A 23,644-nucleotide genomic window follows, 5' to 3' on the forward strand; every position below is an offset into this window, starting at 1 on the left:
GTGTGTGTGTGTGACTGACCTGTTGAACTTCGCTGAGAAGAGTGTAGGCGTTCTGGATCTGTGTGTGTGTGTGTGTGTGTGTGTGTGTGTGACTGACCTGTTGAACTTCGCTGAGAAGAGTGTAGGCGTTCTGGATCTGTGTGTGTGTGTGTGTGTGTGTGTGTGTGTGTGTGTGTGTGTGTGTGTGTGTGTGTGTGTGTGTGTGTGTGTGTGACTGACCTGTTGAACTTCGCTGAGAAGAGTGTAGGCGTTCTGGATCTGTGTGTGTGTGTGTGTGTGTGTGTGTGTGTGTGTGTGTGTGTGACTGACCTGTTGAACTTCGCTGAGAAGAGTGTAGGCGTTCTGGATCTGCCTCTTACTCAGTTTCCCCAACGGCATCTTCTGCAGGTCGATCTGGGGGGTGGGGCAAAAAGTGGCGTTACGTCTTATGGGGAAACAGTACAGTAACACACTGCTCAGGCCTGCACTGAACACACACACACACACACACACATCACACTGCTCAGGCCTGCACTGAACGCACACACACACACACACACACACACACACACACACACACACACACACACACACACACACTGCTCAGGCCTGCACTGAACAGCCATCATCACACACCAGCAATCGATCGGACACCTGGGGTTAGTCCTCTGAACACTCATCACACACACACACACACACTATGGTAAACGTCTATTCGAGCAACTTTGGTGACGTGACTACGAGACTCTGTCAAAGCCTCAACGATCAGGACCAATCAGAGAAGAGCCCATCCTCCTTTGGTGCCCGCCCACACACACTGCCAAAAGTCATACTTTCGAGTGAGCAGATCAAGTTTTCGCGAGAGCGTAGGATAAATTCGAGCGAGCAGACCAAGTTTTCGTGAGAGAGTATGTCAGTCTCTGCGCTCACAGTTGTTGAATTTCCTGTCGTGGCTGTTAAAATTGAGTGCGCAGAAGAAATTCACGCTTGCGAAAACCTGAAATTCACTCGAATAGACGTTTCCTCGCATGTGTGAGTTTTGTCACTAAACTGACGCCATTACACACACACACACTGACACACACACAGGCCACTGGGGTTATAGAATCAATACAGGCAAATATAAGCTACTGGGGTCATAACATCTATTACTTATGATATTAATTGAAAAATAATTGGTTAGTTCTTGATGTGTGTGTCTGTATGTGTGTGTGTGTGTGTGTGTGTGTGTGTGTGTGTGTGTGTTTGTGTCTGTATGTGTGTGTGTGCGTGTGTGTGTGTCTGTATGTGTGTGTGTGTGTATGCGTGTGTGTGCGTGCGTGTATGCGTGTGTGTGTGCGTGTGTGTGTGTCTGTATGTGTGTGTGTGTGTATGCGTGTGTGTGCGTGCGTGTATGCGTGTGTGTGTGCGTGTGCGTCTGTGTGTGTGTGTATGCGTGTGTGTGTGTGTATGCGTGTGTGTGCGTCTGTGTGTGTGTGTGTGTGTGTGTGTGTGTGTGTGTCACACATATATTCCCCCCACTCTCCCCTGTCAGCAGTACCTCAAACTCCACCATGGCCTTCTTCATGCTCTCCAAATTAAAGATCATGCTCTCTGTGTGTGTGTGTGTGTGTGTGTGTGTGTGTCTGTGTGTGTTACCTCAAACTCCACCATGGCCTTCTTCATGCTCTCCACATCAAAGATCATGCGGATCAGCTCCTGCACGGGCTTGGCCAGCTTGGACTTGGTGCCAGCGCTCTCCGTCAGCCTCTTCACCGCCTCCTCGTCCTGGAACACCACAACACACACACACACACACACACACCAGAGCACACACACACACACCAGAGCACACACACCACAACACACACACCAGAGAACACACACACGCACCAGAACACACACACACACACACACACACACACACACACACACACACGCACCAGAGCGCACACACATCACAACACACACACCAGAGAACACACACACGCACCAGAACACACACACACACCAGAGAACACGCACCAGAACACACACACACTAGCTTTTAGGACAGATTCAACTTTATAACACATTATGATACAGGAATATTTACTGTTGAATAGTATACCCTTCATAAAATGTGTCTGCATAGAAATATGTACATACTAAACAAGAATAGGTCATTTATCTAAACACTAAGACCTTAACAGTGACTGATTTCATTTTAGTAATGCGCCCAATTCTATTGCAGTATTGAACGTTTTCACTCCCTGTGTTTCAAACCCACACCCATGGCAGCTTATGTTGGGAGTTTAATCATAACACTAAATTAACCTGTGTGTGTGTTTGTGTGTGTTTGCCTGCCACAACACTGCATGTTAACTATTTGCTAACTGATCCAGTGTTTTTGAGAATCGACACACAGTATCACAAAACGTAATACAGCGATGCTCCATGTGTACGACACGCCCCTCGGAGCCGTCGTACCTGGCCGTAGTCGATCTCCAGCGGGTAGAACTTGTTGGGGTATTTGGTGAAGTTGGTCGAGGTCCAGGAGTTGCCCGTCTTCTCCTCGTAGACGTTGCGGAAGTTGTCCATGGCCGAGTTCTTGTCGTAGAACTTGTCCAGCTTATTCCCTCCGATAGTGGTGCCAACTCGCCCCCATGACCTGAACACCCAGTACCTGGGGGGGGTCACAGAGGAGGGGGGGGGGGGCACAGAGGAGGTGTAATAACAATATTAAGCTAACAGCTAACACCACACCATCCAAACCGCTAACAGCTAACACCACACCATCCAAACCGCTAACAACTAACACCACACAAACCGCTAACAGCTAACACCACACCATCCAAAACGCTAATAGCTAACAGCTAACACTGTCGCTACACAATGGTAGTCCTTTGGGGGATCGTAGTCCCTCACATTGCGCATGCTCAGACACAAACGGTTTACGTTATAAGGCTCAACATCAACATCAACATATCTGGCTTGTCTTAACGCATAATGTAGGTTTATTTAACGTAATATTTAATAATGTTGTAAACGGTTTAAACGTCAACATATGGGGCTTGTCTTAACGCATAATGTGGGTATATTTAATGTTATATTTAATTATGTTGTAAACAGCTAACAGCATAAGGCTCTACGTCAACATATGAAACGAAACTGGGGAGAGACTTTTTGATCCTCCACCTCATCTGTTTTGTCCACTGTGACATCTTCTTTGTTTTTAAATAAATGGTCATGTTTTCAAAAAAACTGGCTTTCGTCGCTTTTCTCCATGATTGAAAACGGATCTGTCGTTGTGACGCATGCGCGCGCGGCTTCGCTGTCGACAGTGTCGCAAAATGACGCATGCGCAATGTGAGGGACTACGATCCCCCAAAGGACTACCATTGTGTAGCGACATCCACCACACCGTCCAAAACGCTAATAGCTAACAGCTAACTCCACACTGTACAAACCGCTAACAGCTAACACCACACCGTCCAAACCGCTAACAGCTAACACCACACCGTCCAAACCGCTAACAGCACACCATCCTAACCGCTAACAGCTAACAGCACACCGTCCAAACCGCTAACAGCACACCGTCCAAACCGCTAAGCTAACAGCATCCAAACCGCTAATAGCTAACACCACCTAAACCGCTATCAGCTAACCTCTTCTGCACGTCATCCTCCAGCAGCTGCAGCTTATAGTAGGAGTTGGTGCCCCGCACTATGTCCACCAGGCCAAGGGTGGCGCTGTAGATCTTTCCGCTCTGATCCAGCACATGGGCGCAGTTCTCCAGACCTGAAGGGGAAGAAGGAAAACACACTTTTTTTTTAATGTACTGGCCAGGTAGGTGGCAAGTATAATCCCAATCCTCCAAAAAGGAGTGATCTTATCGTTTGATCATGTCTGTCCTGCTCACCAGAGTCGGGGTCCACAGCCGCACCGCCCTTCACTGTCAGCTTCATGGTCTTGGACTTACTGCCCCCTGTGGAAGCATCACACACACACTTACTGACCCCTGCATCAGACACACACTTACTGCCTCCTGTAGAAGCATCAGACACACACTTACTGCCCTCTGTGGAAGCATCAGACACACACTTACTGCCTCCTGTGGAAGCATCAGACACACACTTACTGCCCCCTGTGGAAGCCTCAGACACACACTTAGAAGCATCAGACACACACTTACTGCCCCCTGTAGAAGCATCATACACACACTTACTGCCCCCTGTAGCATCAGACACACACTTACTGCCTCCTGTAGAAGCATCAGACACACACTTACTGCCCCCTGTGGAAGCATCAGACACACACTTACTGCCTCCTGTGGAAGCATCAGACACACACTTACTGCCCCCTGTGGAAGCATCACACACACACTTACTGCCTCCTGTGGAAGCATCAGACACACACTTAGAAGCATCAGACACACACTTACTGCCCCCTGTGGAAGCATCACACACACACTTACTGCCCCCTGTGGAAGCATCAGACACACACTTAGAAGCATTAGACACACACTTACTGCCCCCTGTAGAAGCATCAGACACACACTTACTGCCCCCTATAGAAGCATCAGACACACACTTAGAACCATCAGACACACACTTACTGCCCCCTATAGAAGCATCAGACACACACTTACTGCCCCCTATAGAAGCATCACACACACACTTACTGCCCCCTATAGCATCAGACACACACTTACTGCCCCCTGTATCAGACACACACTCACTACCCCCTGTATCAGACACACACTTAGAAGCATCAGACACACACTTACTGCCCCCTGTATCAGACACACACTTAGAAGCATCAGACACACACTTACTGCCCCCTATAGAACCATCAGACACACACTTACTGCCCCCTGTGGAAGCATCATACACACACTCACTGCCCCCTGTAGCATCAGACACACAATGACTCTTAACTTCACTCAGGAACACACACACACACACACACACACACACACACACACACACACACACACAGCCTGTGTCAGTAATAATTACTCACTAACACACACACACACCACCACCCTGTTAAATTCAAATCAGGAACCCAAACACACACACACACACACACACACACACACACACCCACCTTCCTCCTCCTTCACTTTGCCTGCGCTCTTGGCAGCGGGGGTTCCGGTGGACTTGGAGGCCGCAGATGGAGCCTGGGGCTCGAGTTTGACCTCGGCCCCCCAGGGGGAGATGCCGTGCAGGGAGACGAGCTCCTGGAGGGCCTTGCCCGAGGACTTGATGTCCGTCAGGAAGTCCTCAGACACCACACGCACACCGGCCTCTTTTACCTCCTCCATCTTCTTGCTCATCTTCTCCACCTCCTCTGTGTGGAGCGCACGCGCACACACACACACACACACACACAGAGATGTAACAACACACACACACAGATATAAACACACACACACACACACACACACACAGAGATGTAACAACACACACACACAGATATAAACACACACACACACACACACACACACAGATATAAACACACACACACACACACACACAGATATAAACACACACACACACGCTCAGTATATACCTATGACATCAGTATCACACTGTAAAAGCATCATCAGCTGACCGTCAGTCTTGCACACACACACACCAAATATATGCAGCGCTCTAAAATGTTCTACGTTCTAAAAAGGGTCTCTATTCATATCTACAAGTAAAGGAGTAACAAACAGATGTTTGCTGCTATTGTCATCTGAAATATGGCTTTGTACACTCTCACACACACACACACACAACCACACACACACACATAACTTACTCCTAGTACTGCTGAAGTTGAGCTCTGGTGGTGGTGGTTACACACCCACACACATAACTTACTCCTAGTACTGATGAAGTTCAGCTCTGGTGGTGGTTACACACCCACACCCACACGCACCCACACCCACACCCACACCCACACCCACACCCACACCCACACCCACACCCACACCCACATCTCTTACTCCGTGTGCTGATGCAGAGTTTGGCCTTGGATGCAGTTCCAGTGATCTTCCCTCCCAGGTCCTCCACGGCCACCTTCAGGTCATCTTTGTTCTTAGACAGCTTCCCCACGGCCAGCAGCCTCAAGCCAGTCAGAGGCTTATCTGAACACACACACACACACACACACACACACACACACACACACACACACACACACACACACACACACACACACACACACACACACACACACACACACACACACACACACACACACACACAGTGACTATAGTGACCATGCGCCATACAGACACACACACACACACAGCTTTATGGTCTATCCATCTAAAACCATGAGAGCCTGTGCCTTGCAGTGCTGTGTCCTACCTGCAGGGGGCGCCTCTGGCAGGGCCTCGGAGGGGAGGCTGGAGGCTCCGGGTCCGCCCTCGGAGGCGGTGGGGGCGGGGGGGGAGGGCGGGGCCTCTTTGGGGTAGAGGCGGTCCTGCCTCTTAAACTTGAACTTCTTCAGGAAGGGCACCTCGTGAAACTCCTACAGAACAACGCGCCAGCCAATCAGAGAGAGCAGAACAACGCGTCAGCCAATCAGAGAGAGCAGAACAACGCGTCAGCCAATCAGAGAGAGAGGAAGAAGCACAGAGAGAGAATGAAAGTCAACCAATCAGATTAAGGAGGAAAGACAGAAACCGAGAGCCAACCAATCGGAGTGAGGAGATAACACACAGACAACCATTTCAGCCAATCAGATTGAGTAGGAAAGACAGATGAGCGCCAACCAATCAGAGAGCAAGCAGTAGAGACGAGAGCCAACCAATCAGAGAGCAAGCAGTAGAGAGGAGAGCCCACGGTGGTTTGGGGAAACTGGCATTTCCTGTAATAACTGTCAGCACCAACGGTGCGTCTCACTCTTCACCGCATTAACAGCGTCTCTGAACTCTGTACTCTGAACTGCACAGGGAGCTCAAAAGCAACTTCCTTTCATGTCAAAGGAGGGGAATATGATCACAGATCACAGATCAGGAGATCAGGGGGGAATATGATCACAGATCACAGATCACAGATCAGGGGGGAATATGATCACAGATCACAGATCAGGAGATCAGGGGGGAATATGATCACAGATCAGGAGATCAGGGGGGAATATGATCACAGATTCACAGATCAGGAGATCAGGGGGGAATATGATCACAGATTCACAGATCAGGAGATCAGGGGGGAATATGATCACAGATCACAGATCAGGGGGGAATATGATCACAGATTCAGAGATCAGGGGGGAATATGCTCCTGCCATTTCCTTGAGATTATTATGTTAAGTGTGGTGACAGTGTTGAGATTATTATGTTAAGTGTGGTGACAGTGTTGAGATTATTATGTTAAGTGTGGTGACAGTGTTGAGATTAATATGTTAAGTGTGGTGACAGTGTTGAGATTATTATGTTAAGTGTGGTGACCAGTGTTGAGATTAATATGTTAAGCGTGGTGACTGTGTTGAGATTAATATGTTAAGTGTGGTGACAGTGTTGATGAAGGGCAGACACTCTAACGCTCCAGTGACAGACATATTTAAGAGAAGGGCACAGATAAAGGGAATGAGACAGGATTTGAAATGAAGAGACACAGGACACAAACGTCCGTACGCAGGACACAAACGTCCGTGCGCAGGACACACACGTCCGTGCGCAGGACACACACGTCTCTACGCAGGACACACACGTCCGTACGCAGGACACACACGTCCGTGCGCAGGACACATGCGTCCGTGCGCAGGACACACACGTCCGTGCGCAGGACACACACTCACCTTGGGCGTGGCCCAGTCCTTCCTGTCGGGCGTGCGGGTCTTGAACACACACTTGGTCCAGGCGGAGATGTCTCCGTTGCAGTAGTAGGCGTCGCTTTTGAACACCAGCTGGCCCTGGCACGTCTCACACGGCTTCAGGGCGCCGTACGCCATGCAGTCTGCCAGGCTGTCCACGATCTGCACACACACACACACACGCACACGCACAAACGCACACGCACACGCACACACACAGGCCTTCATGTCACTCGTTGAAAAACACATCTTGGCTGGTATGAATCCTGTTCTGTGCCTCTTATGGCTACAACTCATAACTAACATCAGACACTTCATCCCATTAACACACACACACACACACACACACACACACACACACACACACACACACACACACACATCAGACACTTCATCCCACTAACACACACACACACACACACACACCACACCAACATTTTAGAATCAAGGGATTGGGACATGCCCTTCTGACCCCAGAGTGAACTTTGACCCTGGAGCAGGACTTACATTGGACTCTCCTGAGGGCACGTCCTGTCCGTTGGCGATGAGCAGCTCCTTCATGTCGTTGGTGGAGCAGTACTTCTTCAGCTTGTCCTTAATGCCCCAGATCAGCTGAGATTGATCCTGCACACACACACACACACACACACAACAATTATGTCCAATCACAAACAGTACTTCTTCAGCTTGTCCTTAATGCCCCAGATCAGCTGAGATTGATCCTGCACACACACACACACACACACACACACACACACACACACACACACACACACACACACACACACACACACACACACACACACACACCAATTATGTCCAATCACAAACTAAGTGGCATTCACTTCATAAACCTATAAACATTCACTTAATCTCTGAATGAATCTCCAGCTACCTCCCATAGTGTTGATCCCAAACAAACAAACACAAACAAACAAACAAACACAAACAAACTCCAGGGGTTCACTGACCTTCAGCTGCGTCTCCAGCTTCTTCTCCTCCTCCGCCTCCTTCTTCATCTTCTCCTCCGCCTCTTTTTTCATCTTCTTAGGCGCTCCCTCTCCGTCCGGCTCGTCCCCTTTCCTCTTCCTGGGACAACGAGAGAGAGGAGGAGGAGGAGGATGATGAAGATGCAGTGTTAGAATCAATGCAGAGAAGGACAACAGTAAGAATCTCAGTGTCTTGCTAGGCATGGTCTCACATCAGTATGCCTTTATGGATCTTTATAATAATAATGAAATACATTAGATCTTTATATTAATAATGAAATACATTAGATCTTTATGCTAATAATGAGATACATTAGATCTTTATATTAATAATGAAATACATTAGATATTTATGTTAATAATGATATATACATTAGACCTATATATTAATATATACCATACATAAGACCTTTATATTAATAATGATATATTAATAATTATTAGACTTTTATATAATTATGTATTATAATTGCCCCACTAGTGTTTTAGGTCAGGTATAAAAGCCGCAGACAGAAAACCATGTACAGCAGACGCATTTCATTTAGTGTATGATATAAAAACATTACATCCCAAAGACTAAAGTCATGAGGAGTGTGTGTGTGTGTGTGTGTGTGTGTGTGTCGTTTCCAGCTGCTGGGGAAATTAAAATCACCACTCCTGTTCTCAGGTGGCGCTAATGAAGCCCCACATCCCATAGCTCTTGCCCCGGCACGCCACCCCGGGGGGCATTAGTGGGGCATTAGTTGGGCAGATGACAGCCACTGGAGAGGGGTAAACACAGGAGAGTCTGCCCCCCCAACTCCATCAGCTAACACCTCAACTCATCTCACACACACACACTCCAACTCATCTCTCACACACACACACACACCCCAACCCATCTCACATACACACCCCAACTCATCTCACACACACACACTCCAACTCATCTCACACACACACACTCCAACTCATCTCTCACACACACACACACACCCCAACCCATCTCACACACACCCCAACTCATCTCACACACACACCCCAACTCATCTCCAGGTCTCTGGGCACATCATTATGAGGACACACCACACACACACCACACACACACACACACACACACACACACACACACACACACACACACACACACACACACACGCAAATGTTTAGAGAGCAGGGTGGCCGATGGCCGATATGTAATGCAGATATTGATTTAGTCAATATTACCACCAGCACTGATGGGTTTCACCACAGCTCAGTCATTTCATTTAGTTTACAGCTCTTAACACCCCCTCACTAACTAGCACACACACACACACACACACACACACACACAGCTCTTAACACCCCTTCGCTAACTAGCCACTGCTGTCAACGCAGGGAACCTTCCTCCCCAAACACACACAAACACACACACAGTGAGGAAATATCCACCACAGTGGAGACACCAGGATCAACAGGAAGGAAAACTTCATCTCTGGGGTTAGATCACACACGGGCAGATCAGCCAGAGACATGCCCGCCCGCCCTCCCCTTCCCCTACACACACACACACAGAGGGGAAACATGACACAGAGGGGTGACACCTGCACTCTGCCAGAGGGGCAAAATCCACCCCAGGAGACACTCCCCCCAGACACGAAGGGGGCAATAAAACAGCCCGGGGCAGCAGCAAAGGCTCTGATCACACACACACACACACACACACACACACACACGAGGGCAGCAGCAGAGGGTCTGAGACGGACTGAGGAAGGAGAAGGAGGAGGACCGTGATGGAGCACTTCTATCACAGCACCCGGAGGTTCTAATCACACACACACACACACACACACACACCACACACACACACCTGAGGTCTTCCCTGGACAGGACAACTCCAGCTCAGTAAGAAGGACTCAACTACGCCTGACTTTTCAACTCCTCTTCACCAAGGTGACATTGCTCAGCGAATCTAATGTGGGGGAAAGGATGGTTACTATGGGTACTTTATAGAATATCTCCGTATATTAATTAGATACCGATCATTAATGTCTGAAATTATAATCCTGTAGATTCTGATCAATAATGTGTGGAATTATAATCCTGTAGATTCTGATCATATATTAATGTGTGAAATTATAATCCTGAAGATTCTGATCTAATATTAATGTGTGAAATGATAATCCTGTAGATTCTGATCATTAATGGTTGAAATTATAATCCTGTAGATTCTGATCAATAATGGTTGAAAAGATAATCCTGATCATTAATGTGTGAAATTATAATCCTGTAGATTCTGATCAATAATATCTGAAAGAATCATCTGTAGATTCTGATCAATAATGGCTGAAATTATAATCCTGATCATTAATGTGTGAAATTATAATCAGATTCTGATCTAATATTAATGTGTGAAATTATAATCCTGTAGATTCTGATCAATAATGGTTGAAAAGATAATCCTGATCATTAATGTGTGAAATTATAATCCTGTAGATTCTGATCAATAATATCTGAAAGAATCATCTGTAGATTCTGATCAATAATGGCTGAAATTATAATCCTGTAGATTCTGATCTAATATTAATGTGTGAAATTATAATCCTGTAGATAATTGATCCATAGATTCTGATCATTAATGTGTGAAATTATAATCCTGTAGATTCTGATTATTAATTTCTCAAATGATAATCCTGTAGATTCTGATCATTAATTTCTGAAATTATAATCCTGTAGATTCTGATCAATAATGTGTGAAATTATAATCCTGTAGATTCTGATCTAATATTAATGTGTGAAATTATAATCCTGTAGATTCTGATCATTAATGTGTGAAATTATAATCCTGTAGATTCTGATCTAATATTAATGTGTGAAATTATAATCCTGTAGATTCTGATCATTAATGTGTGAAATTATAATCCTGTAGATTCTGATCATGAATGGCTTCTGTCCCCCTCTTCTCCTCTACAGAAAATGAACCCTTCCCCCTTCCCCACCCCCCCACCTCTCCTCCCTACCCTGCCCGGCTCCGGCACCTCTCTCCTGGGCAGTGCCGCGGCACGCCTCCTTGCCAACCTCACCACGCCTGCCCCCGCAGCGCCCGCGGAGGTGGTGGTGTCTCTCAACGTGCCGTACGTGGTGGCGGAGCTGGTCATCGCCGTGCTGTCCACCGCCGGTAACCTGCTGGTGTGTGTCGCCGTGGGCATCAACCGGCGCCTGCGCACCGTCACCAACTACTTCCTGGTGTCGCTGGCCGTGGCGGACGTGTGTGTGGGCGCGCTGGCCATCCCCTGTGCCATCCTGACCGGCCTGGGCATCCCCCAACACCAGCTCTACCTGTGCCTACTCATGCTGTCTGTGCTCATCATGCTCACACAGAGCTCCATCTTCAGCCTGCTCGCCGTCGCCATCGAGAGGTACACACACACACACACACACACACCTGTGCCTACTCATGCTGTCTGTGCTCATTATGCTCACACAGAGCTCCATCTTCAGCCTGCTCGCCGTGGCCATCGAGAGGTACACACACACACACACACACACACACACACACACACACACACACACACACACACACACACCTGTGTCTGCTCATTCTGTCTGTCATCATCATGCTCAAACAGATCGTCAGCCTGCTAGCCGATGCTATCTGGAGGTACATACATGTAATCCGTTGCTATGGGGAGGTACATACATGTAATCCGTTGCTATGTGGAGGTACATACATGTAATCCGTTGCTATGGGGAGGTACATACATGTAATCCGTTGCTGTCTGGAGGTACATACATGTAAACCGTAATTCCAAAACCCCTCAAAAAAAAAAAGTTTTGTATTTCTGTGCATAAAAGTGGCCGTTCCTCTTTTGTGAAGTAGCCCTTCAAGTCCTCGGTCTTCTGCAATGTGATTGTGTGCGTGTGTGTGTGTGAGCGTGTGTGTGTGTCTGTGTGCGTATCAGCATCACCCTAATAGCCTCCTCAGTCCTGCTCTGATGTAAAGATTGTGTTCAGGTTCAGCCCTGCTCTCGTGAAGTACTGCTACATGTTATGACTGTATTTATTTGACGTTCCTCATGTTCCGGAAAAGTGTTCTCTTCTCCTCCCAGATACGCTCCTCATGTTCTCTTCTCTTCTCTTCTCAGATACGTTCCTCATGTTCCTCATGTTCTCTTCTCTTCTCAGATACGTTCCTCATGTTCTCTTCTCTTCTCAGATACGTTCCTCATGTTCCCTTCTCTTCTCTTCTCCTCTCAGATACGTTCCTCATGTTCTCTTCTCTTCTCAGATACGTTCCTCATGTTCCTCATGTTCTCTTCTCTTCTCAGATACGTTCCTCATGTTCTCTTCTCTTCTCAGATACGTTCCTCATGTTCTCTTCTCTTCCCAGATACGTTCCTCATGTTCCTTTCTCTTCTCAGATACGATCCTCATGTTCCTCATGTTCTCTTCTCCTCTCAGATACGCTCCTCATGTTCCTCATGTTCTCTTCCCTTCTCTTCTCAGATACGTTCCTCATGTTCTCCTCTCCTCTCAGATACGTTCCTCATGTTCCCTTCTCTTCTCAGATACGCTCCTCATGTTCCTCATGTTCCCTTCTCTTCTCTTCTCAGATACGCTCCTCATGTTCTCTTCTCTTCTCCTCTCAGATACGATCCTCATGTTCCTCATGTTCTCTTCTCTTCTCAGATACGTTCCTCATGTTCTCTTCTCCTCTCAGATACGTTCCTCATGTTCCTCATGTTCCCTTCTCTTCTCTCCTCCCCCCAGGTACGTTGCCATCTTCATGCCGTTTCGGCACCAGCGTCTCATGACGCCGCGGGCGGCGCTGCTGATCATCGTGGGCACCTGGCTGCTGTCGTTCCTGATCGGCCTGGTGCCGCTGATGGGGTGGTACCGCTCGCCGCCCGCCTCTGGGCACTGCTTCTTCGTCTTCGTCGTGGACATGACCTACATGGTCTACTTCAACTTCTTCGCCTGCGTGCTGGCGCCCCTAGTGGTCATGTTCCTGATCTACGCGCGCATCTTCGCCGTGGTGAAGCGGCAGCAGCGTCGCATCGCGACCGAGCGCGGCGTCGTGGCCGACAAGGAGGGGGCGGAGGCCCGCGCGGCGCAGATGAAACAGGAAGTGCGCACGGCCACCTCCGTCTTCCTCGTCCTCTTCCTCTTCACGGTGTGCTGGATCCCGCTGCACGTCATCAACTGCTTCCTGCTTCTGTGTCCCGTGTGCCCCGTGCCCCTCCCCCTCCTGCTCACCGCCATCATCCTCTCCCACGCCAACTCCGCCGTCAACCCCGTCATCTACGCCTGCAAGATGAAGGCCTTCCGCCACACCTTCAAGGCCATCTTCTGCTGCCGCAGGATTGCTGAGGGCGCAGACGAGTAGTACACCCTCCCCCACCCCTACCCCTACACACACACACACACACACACACACCACCACACCTGCATCCACCCCCACTCACCAAAACAAGTGGAAAACTCACTGAGATAAACTCTAGAAAAACTGTGTGAATGTGAATATAACACAGTGGAAACTACACAGGGTTTCCAGGTGTTCCCAGGTAATACACAGAGCCAGTAACCACGGTCACACTGACACATGCCTGTGTACACACACTACCTCACTCACTCTCTCACAAACACACACACACACACTACCTCACACACACACACACACACACACACACACTACCTCACACACACACACACTACACACACACACACACACACACACACACACACACACACACACACACACACACACACACACACACACACACACACACTCACCCCTCGCTCTTGACGGCGGGCAGCCTCTTCTTGAGCTCCTCCTTGTCGTCAGCCTTGAGGATGGCGAAGCCCTTGAGCTGGGCGGCGCTGTACTCGGGCTTAAAGGCCAGCTCCTGGCGCCGGCTCACGAAGCAGCCCGTGTGGTACCAGCGGTCGATCAGGCCCAGCTGCGGCTTCTCCGGGTCCACCGTCTTCTTCGACACGCGCATCTGGTCCTGAGGAACAACGGGAGGAGCAACGGGAGGAGTCAGTCGCAGGAAATGAATGAAGGAATCAATCAATCAATCAATATCAAAATAAAACGTTAAAATCAGTAATTTTAGAAGAGAATGCTAATGCTTTCCATGTGTGTGCTATGACTGAATGCTATGACTGAATGCTATGACTGAATGCTACGACTGAATGCTATGACTGAATGCTATGACTGAATGCTATGACTGAATGATGAATGCTATAACTGAATGACTGAATGCTATGACTGAATGCTATGACTGAATGCTACGACTGAATGCTATGACTGAATGCTACGACTGAATGCTACGACTGAATGCTACGACTGAATGCTATGACTGAATGCTATGACTGAATGCTATGAATGCTATGACTGAATGCTATGACTGAATGATGAATGCGATGAATGCTATGACTGAATGCTATGACTGAATGCTATGACTGAATGCTACGACTGAATGCTATGACTGAATGCTATGACTGAATGCTATGAGTGAATGATGAATGCTATGACTGAATGCTATAACTGAATGCTATGACTGAATGCTATGACTGAATGCTACGACTGAATGCTACGACTGAATGCTACGACTGAATGCTATGACTGAATGATGAATGCTATGACTGAATGCTATGACTGAATGCTATGACTAAATGCAATGACTGAATTCTATGACTGAATGCTATGACTGAATGCTATGACTAAATGCTATGACTGAATGCTATGACTAAATGCTATGACTAAATGCTATGACTGAATGATGAATGCTATGACTGAATGCTATGACTGAATGCTATGACTGAATGCTATGACTGAATGCTATGACTGAATGCTACGACTGAATTTTATAACTGAATGCTATGACTGAATGCTATGACTGAATGCTACGACTGAATTTTATAACTGAATGCTATGACTGAATGCTATGACTGAATGCTATGACTGAATGCTATGAGTGAATGATGAATGCTATGACTGAATGCTATAACTGAATGCTATGACTGAATGCTATGACTGAATGCTATGACTGAATGCTACGACTGAATGCTACGACTAAATGCTACGACTGAATGATGAATGCTATGACTGAATGCTATGACTAAATGCAATGACTGAATTCTATGACTGAATGCTATGACTGAATGCTATGACTGAATGCTATGACTAAATGCTATGACTGAATGATGAATGCTATGACTGAATGCTATGACTGAATGCTATGCAGTGTTTCCCCTAGGTTTACAGCGTTTTGGGGGGTTATCCTGGAAGTATAAAGATATCAGAGGCTCAGGATGAATAATACCTTTTCAATCTTCTGTTCGCAGCCTTTGCAGGTGCTCCTGTTGGACTTAGCGTACTCCACAGCGAAGTCGTTTAGGGTCTTCTCTCCCTTGGCTGCCCCCTTCTGGTCTCCTTTCCCTGGGACACACACACACACACACACACAGTCAGGGGGGGGGGGTGGGTCTTTGTCCATCTGACAAGTTACGCTAAAGCCCACTAACGAGCCTGAAGCCTTTGCAATTTATCTGTGTGTAATTAACTAGCCTTTTGGGGGGCACTGTGTGTGTGTGTGTGTGTGTGTGTGTGTGTAATTAACTAGCCTTTTGGGGGGCACTGTGGCGCAAGCAGCAACCCCGCCCATATACGGGCTGGAACGCCCACGGGGACACGTGGGTCATTTCCTGATCCCACTCCCCACCTCTTCTCTCCATCTCATTTCCTGTCCAAACCTTCACTGTCCTATCTCCTTAAAGGCAAAAAGCCCAAACCAAATCTTTTAAAAAAAATTATAATTAACTAGCCTTTTACTTTTTTTTTTTTATACTTTATTTTTAAAGAAACAAAGATACAATGAGACATACATACATACATACATGGAACAAAAAGTTGGTCACCTATACGTTTATACTGATGGTTCACTGATGGAAATAAATGTAAATTCACACAATAACAGATCAGTGAAAATATTTCCATATCTCAGTTACAATATCTATCCAGTCAGTCTTTGTTGGAGGTTCGGCCTGTAGCCATTTTCCTGTTACAGCTTTCTTGCTGGCTGCTAGTAATATCTTTAACAAAAATCTGTCTTGCACCAATAGGTGAGCTTCGATATTGCCCAAATAAACTGTAGAAAAGGAACGGTCAAATCCATCTCCAAAAACAGTCTGCATTAGCTGTCTTTTACTTAACTTTTACTGGCGTTTTTTTCATTTAGCGCAGTGCAACGTAACACATAAACACTATATATGAATATACATTTACATTTAGTCATTTAGCAGACGCTTTTGTCCAAAGCGACGTACAAGGGAGAGAACAGTCAAGCTAAGAGCAATAAAAAGCATGGTGTAACAATCAATACTATATACATATACAGTACCGGTCAAAAGTTTGGACACACCTTTAATTTTTTTGAGAAGTGTTTTCTTTACTTTTATTATTTTCTACATTGTAGATTTATACTGAATACATTTAAACTATGAAAGAACACATATGGAATGATGTACTAAACAAAAAAAGTTGTATCTACCATGTAGAAAATAATAAAATCAAAGAAAAATCTTCTCAAAAAATGAGAAGGTGTGTCCAAACTTTTGACTGGTACTGTATATATAGTAATATATAGTATAGTACAAGTATAAGTAGCCTATATGCTTTTGTCGGTATGGGTCCTCTTTGTGAATCAAACCTTATTATCCTAATGTTGTTACTATCTTACTAACCAGTCTCCTCCTGTGTCCTTTAGTCTTTTGAGTGCTTGTGTGTGTGTGTGTGTGTGTGTGTGTGTGTGTGTGTGTGTGTGTGTGTCTGTGTGGCTCTAAACAAATCTATGCTGTCTGTCTGTTTCTCTGTGTGTCTGCTCCAAATTAAATTGGCCCTCGTGGTTAACTAACTTGTATTGTATTTTCCTAAACACACATCTTACATTCCCCTTCAGTCTCCGTCTCTTTCTCTTTCTCACTCTCTCTCACACACACACACACACACACACACACACACACACACACACACACACACACACACACACACACACACACACACACACACACACACACACACACACACACACACACACACTGCATTCCCCTTCAGTCTCACCCTTTCTCACTTACACACACAGGGAATGCGTTTGAGATCAGCCTGATTAGTGTGTGTGTGTGTGTGTGTGTGTGTGTGTGTGTGTGTGTGTTTGATCGCTCTAATTAATCTCACCTCCTGTGGCTCCTCCGGTCTCGATGGCCTTCTTGACCTTCTCCTGGTCCTCCCAGCGCAGGTCGCTGAAGCCGGAGATGTCGCCGGGGGCCTGTGCCGCTGCCCGCTGCCAGAAGCAGGAGAAGTGGTGCCAGTGGGGCACCTTCCCATCGAACATGGGCGACTGGGCCGCGCCACACACACACACACACACACACACACACACACACACAAGGTTACAAGCAGCCCGATGAAACATGGACACAACATGCCACGTGTCCTGACATCTTAATCATTCAAGGCATTACTTGAGAACACACACACACACACACACAGCACTACTGGAGAATGGACCATCTGACCATGCAGTTTCTAACTGTGACTGGGCACTAAACAAGTCACAGGATCCTCTTCCGTGGCGCTCACACACACACAAACACACACACACAGGATCCTCTTCCCTGGCTCACACACACACACACACACACACACACGATACTCTTCCGTGGCTCAAATTTAAATAACTTTAAAGTAAACCAAGATATGTCAGTGCTTACAAATGGTAGCCAAGATACCCTTAACTGTAAAAAAAAAAAAAAAATGGATCTTGGACAACTTATGAATTTAACCAATAAACCTAGTAGGGACGTAAGAATGTGAAGGAAATTAAAAATAGCATTATAATTTAAAAATAGCATTTTAACAACAAAGCAGGCAAAACATAATGAACACAATGCGTGTGAAGTCACCTCAAAAGCACGTATTATAATAACGTATGTAGCTAAAAACTGATTATTGGAGCCAATCACCGCCACTATAGAGAGAGATGGAGAACGTCACATTCCATTGGCACACGCCAAGAGTCCACCTTCTTGCCGTAGGACAAGGATGTAGCTGGCTAACTAACTTAGCCTGTGCTGTGCACTCGCACCCAAAACTTTCCAGAATAGAACGCATCACTACACAAAGCCCTACCCGACAAAGGCAACATTTAAGCGTTTTAGCAGATACGTGTCTACCAGTTACGGTCCTCAATACTAAAACAATACGGAAGACTACTCTGGCTGGTTGTGTTGGTGCGGAGAGATAAGTGATTCAAACTGACTACGCATACATTACAAGGAATCAAAGCGCCTCCATTCAAACGCTAAGTAGCCATTTAAAACAGACCCAAAGAAAGGCAAGGGCCTGGCAATCGATAGAAACAACGCGTTGAAGGCGCTTCAACTGCAACGCACTGAAACGCTCACACCGCTTTATCGCTCATCAGAACCAACGCCACTTTAATAACGGTCGGGTTTGAACCAGATATGTTTCACAATATCAAAACCAAAACATAAGAACAAGCACGTCCCATACCTGCACCATGATGGCCATCCGCAGTGAATCCTTCGCAATGTTTTCTTTGCATTTCTTGCAAGATGCGCGCCCACTCTTCGCATATTCAGCTTTATACAGCTTGTCGTCCTGTGAATCTGCCATATTTGTGGCGAGGCTCGGAGAGAAAATGGCAAAAACGGTGACTGTGCAGCTAACTTGCCACACTGTACGACAATCACAATGTAGATTTGGCCCGCGTGCAACCAGCCTACCCGCGCACAGACACAGGCCACCTCAATAGACCGAAGAGAGCTGCCTGTTTGAGCTCAGACCCAACTAATCAAATGCTGATAAATCATTCAAACCGATGCTCGTGTATAGCCTATACAGTGAATGACTTAAACGTTATCACATTTGTATCATGAAAGGTTATGTGTTCTGAAGTTACGGCAAAGACATTGTTACAATTAGGAGAAATGCATCTTTGTATAATGCCTCAAATCGTATTCTGTCTGGTACTTTACCCCAATTCCCCCAGTACATTTTAAGATCACCCGAGGCCCAAGACATTTAGGCTAAGTAATAAAATTAGGGATCTGCAGCAATTTATTCTCTTCCGCATGAGAACGGTCAGATGTGACAACTTTCAACGTTGCCAGGTTGCATTGGTTCCATTTGTACTGAATGAATACCCCTCTGTTTCACAACAGTTGTGTTGGTTTGTGGGCTGTTTCAGTGAAGACTGGACAAAATGGTTTATGTATTTACCTGTTCAATTTTTTTTGTACAATTCTCTGGACTTAAAACAATACACAAACACACACACACACACAAATAGGTGGGTGGGTGATGCCGAGACAGGTGGATTCAGGTATATTGGGACATTTTTTGTAATTTTATCTTCTGAGCTTAAGTTTGTGTAACAGAGTTATAAATGTAAATAGATGAAATGTAAATAGAGTGTGAGTTTCGCCATAAATAAGCGTGTTTCATTAGTCTTGGTGTTTTGGAGCCACCTCTGGGGATGTGACGTACTGCAGGTCTGCAAGATATATTCATGTGCCGTTGCCATTATCAGACAGAAGAGATATGCCTGTCAGCGGTAGGTCCATAATGCAATTTGACCATCACAATTTGTACATTTTTAGATAGCTAGATGCAGTAAATGTCGAGAAATTCGACATGTAACGGGTATTTTCTATAATAAGTATGTATTGTGTTGGTTTGTAAAGCAAGTTTGTCAATGGGCAGAAAGTTTGATTGCATTATTTTACTTGAACACGAGGTTCATTGTACACACTGTGATTAGCTAGCTAGTTCGCTAGGAACTTCTCACTACTCACGTTCCGCTAGCTAGCTAAATATTAATAGAATAGTGTGGTAGAAATAGAATATGAATAATAATGATAGTGATAGAGTATGGGTGGCCATGCTGAGCCTGACGTGTTTTGTGTTTTGTTTGACTTGTGCAGATGCTGAATATGCCCACAATTGTTTGTTTGTAAAACAGGTATGTTGCTCCAATGCCGGGATGTGTGTGTTATGTGTGCATTGTTGTTTTAACTGTTCGTGCACTGGTTTGTGTGATTAATATGTTGTTGTATATGGCCATAAGCAGGCAGAAGAGATATGCCTGTCAGCGATGCTGAATATGCCCACAATTGTTTGTTTGTAAAACAGAATAAAGAAAGCAAAAAGCTGCAAATCCGTCTCCGTCCCTGACTGCAACAAGACCGTTACACTGGTGCCGTGACCCGTCGATCTCAAAGATCAGCCTGAACGCCGATCGCCGTGGATGCTGTGTGGAGATCCAACTCAAGGGTGCAAGATCAAGTGTGGTTCGAATTTATCTTTGTATATGGTTGGGCAGTGTAGGGATATGTATATATTGTTCTAGTTTTAAAAGAAAATATATGTTTTTAATTTTTCTCTGATATTATTTTTTTCGTTTTACTTAAAAAAAAAAAAAAAAAAAAAAAAATTACACAACGCAGATACTTGCCATTATGGCTGAGAAACGAGGTTACAGTAATGTAGGAGATAATTTTGCTAGTCCAGTTCTACCAAAAGGGAGGGGTATGTTGGGTGCCTGGCAAGGTTTTGATAGTGGTGCTGTGGGACGTGGGTTGTTCAGTGGGGGGGCAGGTTATTCCCAGTCATTAGCTGACAGCGGTAGGGGTACAGGGTTAAGTCGAAACCCAGGTTGTACTCCTGTTGGCCAGTTCATGGGGGAGGGTCCTCTCACATCCACACCCGGCAGCAACGTTGATGCCGCTGCTATTGACCATCTCACAGGTATGATGGGACAGTTGGGTGCTCAGATTGGTGAGTCCATTGTAGCCAGGTTGTTGTCTGCTGGTGTAGTTAATGTAGACAGTGTACACCAGAGTGGCGCACCTCTCAACACATCACCCGCACACACAGGCACTGACTCCAGCACTGTTAGTCAGACAGACTCACACGTTACCGTGCATGTAAAATCAGACAAAGAGCCTAAGTTATTCAGAGGTGACGGTTCTGACAAATACCCTGTCCAGGACTGGATTGACATGACTAAAGCTTATCTCAGGAAGCAGAAGTGTCCTGTGGCAGAGCAGGCTGAAGAGATAATGGGGAAGCTGATGGGCAAAGCAAAAGATGTTGTGAAGGTTGCCCTGCGTAGCGACAAAACTCTTGATGTGACTCTGAACCCCCACCGTATTTTTGATATTCTCCTTCGGTATTTCAGTGATGTGTCGTCATGTCTTCCATTAGCAGATTTTTACTCCACCCTGCCTCGACCTAGCGAGAGCCCAGTTGACTACTGGTTGAGGGTAAACAGAGCAGCTGACCTTGCCGACGAAGGCCTCCGTAGACAAGGTAGGCAGATGGATAGCTCAGATGAGGAGATAGCTCGCATGTTTGTCAAGCATTGCCCCGACCCTGAGCTTTCCTCTATCTTCAAGAGTAAGCCTATTCATGAGTGGAGTGCACGCGACATACAGTTGAGAATTGATGATTATCAAAGGGAGTTGAGAGCCTCCTGCAGAGCCCGTGGAGAGTTAAAGAGCCATACTGCCACCTTAGCCAGCCAGTGTAGCCCGGTAGCATACAGTCAAACTTTGCCTGAGCAGTGTCACACTCAGTGCCCCGCCCTTACCTCTGCCACAGCTACTAGCCCAGTGAGCCACACACAGTGTTCCCCCTCCATCACCGCCCTGAGTCAGAGCCATGCCTCACCTCAGACACCAGGCCCTCCCTCTAACTCCTCTATGCCAGCTATCTTACAGAACACTCAAGAGGCTGAGGAAAGGATTGTCTCTCGCATGATGTCGATGTTAGAGCAGATGATGGGCAGAGTGGAGCAGCGTGGTATCGCTCCCCGTGGAGGAAGATTCCAGAGTGGTAATCGTGAGAAGGCCTGTCGTGTCTGTAATGACAGTAAGCACTCCACCGTCACCCACTGCATGTCAGAGAAGCTGTGCTTTGCCTGTCTAGCCCCGGGTCACACAAAGACAGAATGCCCCACCAAGTCTTCCTGTCAGTTTAAGGGAAACTAGTTGACTCATATTCAAGGGGAGAAAGTATGGGTCTTAATTCGTCCTCCCACTGTGAAGATATTTCAGATGCAGAGATCATCTATGCAACAAACAAGATTTCATGTGATAACACTCAAGTTGTCTTTCAGAACATACACAAAGTTGGTGGCAGTGACAGTCTCTTCTATACAGCTGTGTCAATTGGTGATACAGTGACCTTGAATGCAATGCTGGACAGTGGCTCTATGGCTTGCACTATCAGTGAGACTGCCGAAATGAAGCTTAGAGAAGCTGGTGTAATTGCAGCACATGATCGGTTCAGCACAGATGTCGTCCTCATTGGCTGTGGTGGTCGCCGTGTCATGCCTAAGTCAGCTGTCTATTTGCAGATGGAGGTGTATGGCTGCAAGCTCACGGTTCCCACTCTCGTTGTCCAAGGCCAGCATGATGAGATGATATTGGGCACCAACGTCATCAAGCATATTCTTCGCCAGTATAAGCAATGTGATGCCTACTGGAAAGCTGTATCTGCCCCTTGTCCTGCTGGCGATCCAGAGTCTGAGCGGTTCCTCTCTATGCTTGCTGGTATGGACCGCTGGAGAGGTGAGGAGGTTCCATACAAGATAGGCACTGTCAGAAGCAACTCAGCTGTGTGCCTTGAACCTGGTCGTGAGTACCTGTTGTGGGGGAAGCTGCCCAAGTCTACTCCTGTGTCCCCTGGTAGTACTGTGATGACGGAGCTCACTTCATGCCGCTCAGCTCCGAGAGGGATTCTGGTGGCAAGAATGGTGACGTCGTTGTGGGGCGACAGATGGATTCCATTGAAGCTCATTAACACCTCAGACAAGCCGGTCTTGGTGAGACGCAACGCTAAGTTAGCTGACGTT

At 46.7% G+C, this 23,644-nt stretch overlaps 1 protein-coding gene across 1 annotated transcript in view; it reads right to left on the reverse strand.

Annotated features, from left to right (window-relative positions):
* Positions 1-19,573, reverse strand: part of parp1 (poly (ADP-ribose) polymerase 1) — a 30,578-nt gene extending 11,005 nt beyond the window's left edge. The window contains exons 1-15 of the mRNA XM_031582214.2: positions 19,279-19,573; positions 17,941-18,103; positions 16,031-16,146; positions 14,496-14,710; positions 8,724-8,841; positions 8,260-8,376; positions 7,738-7,914; positions 6,303-6,465; positions 5,936-6,076; positions 5,050-5,292; positions 3,860-3,925; positions 3,606-3,738; positions 2,428-2,623; positions 1,618-1,746; positions 310-393 (exon numbers count right to left, since the gene is read on the reverse strand). Of these exons, the coding sequence (XP_031438074.1) occupies positions 310-393; positions 1,618-1,746; positions 2,428-2,623; positions 3,606-3,738; positions 3,860-3,925; positions 5,050-5,292; positions 5,936-6,076; positions 6,303-6,465; positions 7,738-7,914; positions 8,260-8,376; positions 8,724-8,841; positions 14,496-14,710; positions 16,031-16,146; positions 17,941-18,103; positions 19,279-19,401 (2,184 nt within the window). The 5' untranslated portion in view covers positions 19,402-19,573. The remainder of the gene's footprint in view (positions 1-309; positions 394-1,617; positions 1,747-2,427; positions 2,624-3,605; positions 3,739-3,859; positions 3,926-5,049; positions 5,293-5,935; positions 6,077-6,302; positions 6,466-7,737; positions 7,915-8,259; positions 8,377-8,723; positions 8,842-14,495; positions 14,711-16,030; positions 16,147-17,940; positions 18,104-19,278) is intronic.
* Between the last annotated feature and the right edge of the window lie 4,071 nt (positions 19,574-23,644).

This window comes from Clupea harengus, chromosome 15 (genome assembly GCF_900700415.2).
Source record: "Clupea harengus chromosome 15, Ch_v2.0.2, whole genome shotgun sequence".
In the NCBI taxonomy this organism is placed as follows: domain Eukaryota; kingdom Metazoa; phylum Chordata; class Actinopteri; order Clupeiformes; family Clupeidae; genus Clupea; species Clupea harengus.